At 55.5% G+C, this 1,912-nt stretch overlaps 1 protein-coding gene across 1 annotated transcript in view; it reads left to right on the top strand.

Moving 5' to 3' along the window:
- The first annotated feature begins 206 nt into the window (after window positions 1–206).
- Window positions 207–1,912, top strand: part of ADRA1D (adrenoceptor alpha 1D) — a 47,038-nt gene continuing 45,332 nt past the window's right edge. The window contains exon 1 of the mRNA XM_009882501.1: window positions 207–1,173. Coding sequence (XP_009880803.1) covers window positions 207–1,173 — 967 coding nt within the window. The remainder of the gene's footprint in view (window positions 1,174–1,912) is intronic.

Here is a 1,912-nt window from a genome sequence, read left to right as displayed (position 1 = left end):
GGCTAGTAGAAAAGGGTGGGGGGCGAGGAGCAGCGCATCCTGCCTGCCCTTCATCCCGGGTCGGGGGTACAGAGCCTTGACCCGGGGGAGCGGGGAGAGCGAGGTGCTGAGCGAGTCTCGGAGGGGGCTGCGGGGATCATGCCGGGGGGTCTGCGCCTCGGCATCGCTTTCTCCTCGCCCTCCATGGAGCCCGGACTTTTTCTACAATGACTTTCCCTGAGCTGAGCAATGGCAGCTTGAGTGGGAACCAGACGGGACAGGGCAGCCAGAGCAGTGCCAACCGGTCCTGGGGGCTGCAAGGTGAGGAGACCCCCGAGGGCAACGGCACCACGCTGACTTTCGCCTTGGACGTGCAGGCGGTGGGCGTCGGGGTCTTCCTGGCTGTCTTCATCCTCTCGGCCATCGTGGGGAACATCCTCGTCATCCTCTCGGTGGCTTGCAACCGTCACCTGCAGACGGTCACCAACTACTTCATCGTCAACCTGGCCATCGCCGACCTGCTGCTCAGCACCACTGTGCTGCCCTTCTCGGCCACCTTGGAGGTGCTGGGCTTCTGGGTGTTTGGGCGCATCTTCTGCAACATCTGGGCAGCGGTGGACGTGCTGTGCTGTTCCGCCTCCATAATGAGCCTGTGCATCATCTCTGTGGACAGGTACATTGGCGTCAAATACTCCCTCAAGTACCCCACAATCATGACCGAGAGGAAGGCCGGGGTCATCCTCGTGGTTGTCTGGCTCTCCTCCATGGTCATCTCCATTGGGCCACTACTGGGATGGAAGGAGCCGCCACCGCCGGATGAGAGCATCTGTAGCATCACGGAGGAGCCGGGCTATGCACTGTTTTCCTCCCTCTTCTCCTTCTACCTGCCCCTCATGGTCATCCTGGTGATGTACTTCAGGATCTACGTGGTGGCCAGGCGGACCACCCGGAGCTTGGAGGCAGGGGTCAAGAAGGAGAGGAATAAATCCATGGAGGTGGTACTGCGTATCCACTGCCGCAGCGTGTTGGAGGAGCCTCTCTCCAGCACCCGGAGCAAGGGGCACAATTTCAGGAGCTCCCTCTCCGTGCGGCTCCTCAAGTTCTCCCGTGAGAAAAAAGCAGCCAAGACTCTCGCCATTGTTGTGGGTGTTTTCATCCTCTGCTGGTTCCCGTTCTTCTTTGTCCTGCCTTTTGGTAAGTGACCCCGTCCCCTATCCGAGCCCCGCTGCCCGTGGCTGAGCCTGCGGGAACCTGCTGCTTGGGACAAACTTTAAGGACACAACTCATGCATGGAGGTGGGGGATAGGTAACTGATAGGTGAATAAACCAGCAATGAATTAATTCAATTAATTAACACTTATTCAATATTTATTAATCAGAGTCATATAATCAATCAAAGTAAATAGCAAATGAATAAAATAGCAGCATAATAATTGGTTTAATTAATTCATTCTGCATTCAGCAGTTTAATTAATGAATTTCAGGCTAAGGAAGAAGCAGCTCTGTTTCAAACAGGCTGTGATTATGGTACTGTGGTCTCTAAACAACTTTGCCATCCCTGCCCCCAGCCTCCCTTCCTCCCAGTTTGGGGGAGGGCACCTGGATTTGCTTCTGTGGGCCTGGGGCTCCCACCTCTGTTGCGAACTGGTAAAGATGTTGGAAATGAGTGAGGTTTGATCCCCCCAGGGAGCATGTCAGAGTCTGAAATAAGTCTTGCTGACTTCCGAGGTGATTTCCCAGGACTGATCCACCTCCTGCAGGAGTCGTGCCCACAGCTCCTGGCCCTGCCATGGTGCCTGTGTCACTGGGTGCTCATTTGGGGTTGTCTGACAGGTTGTTCTCTAAAGTTTTGGCAAGTTATTTGCCCTACTAAAAAAGATGCAGTCCTCTGCGTGCAGAGGAGGCTGAGCAGGCACAGAGCCCGCCAGGAAAG

The sequence above is a fragment of the Charadrius vociferus genome, unplaced genomic scaffold, assembly GCF_000708025.1.
Source record: "Charadrius vociferus isolate BGI_N301 unplaced genomic scaffold, ASM70802v2 scaffold213, whole genome shotgun sequence".
NCBI lineage: Eukaryota > Metazoa > Chordata > Aves > Charadriiformes > Charadriidae > Charadrius > Charadrius vociferus.
This window is presented reverse-complemented; position numbering and strand designations above follow the sequence as displayed.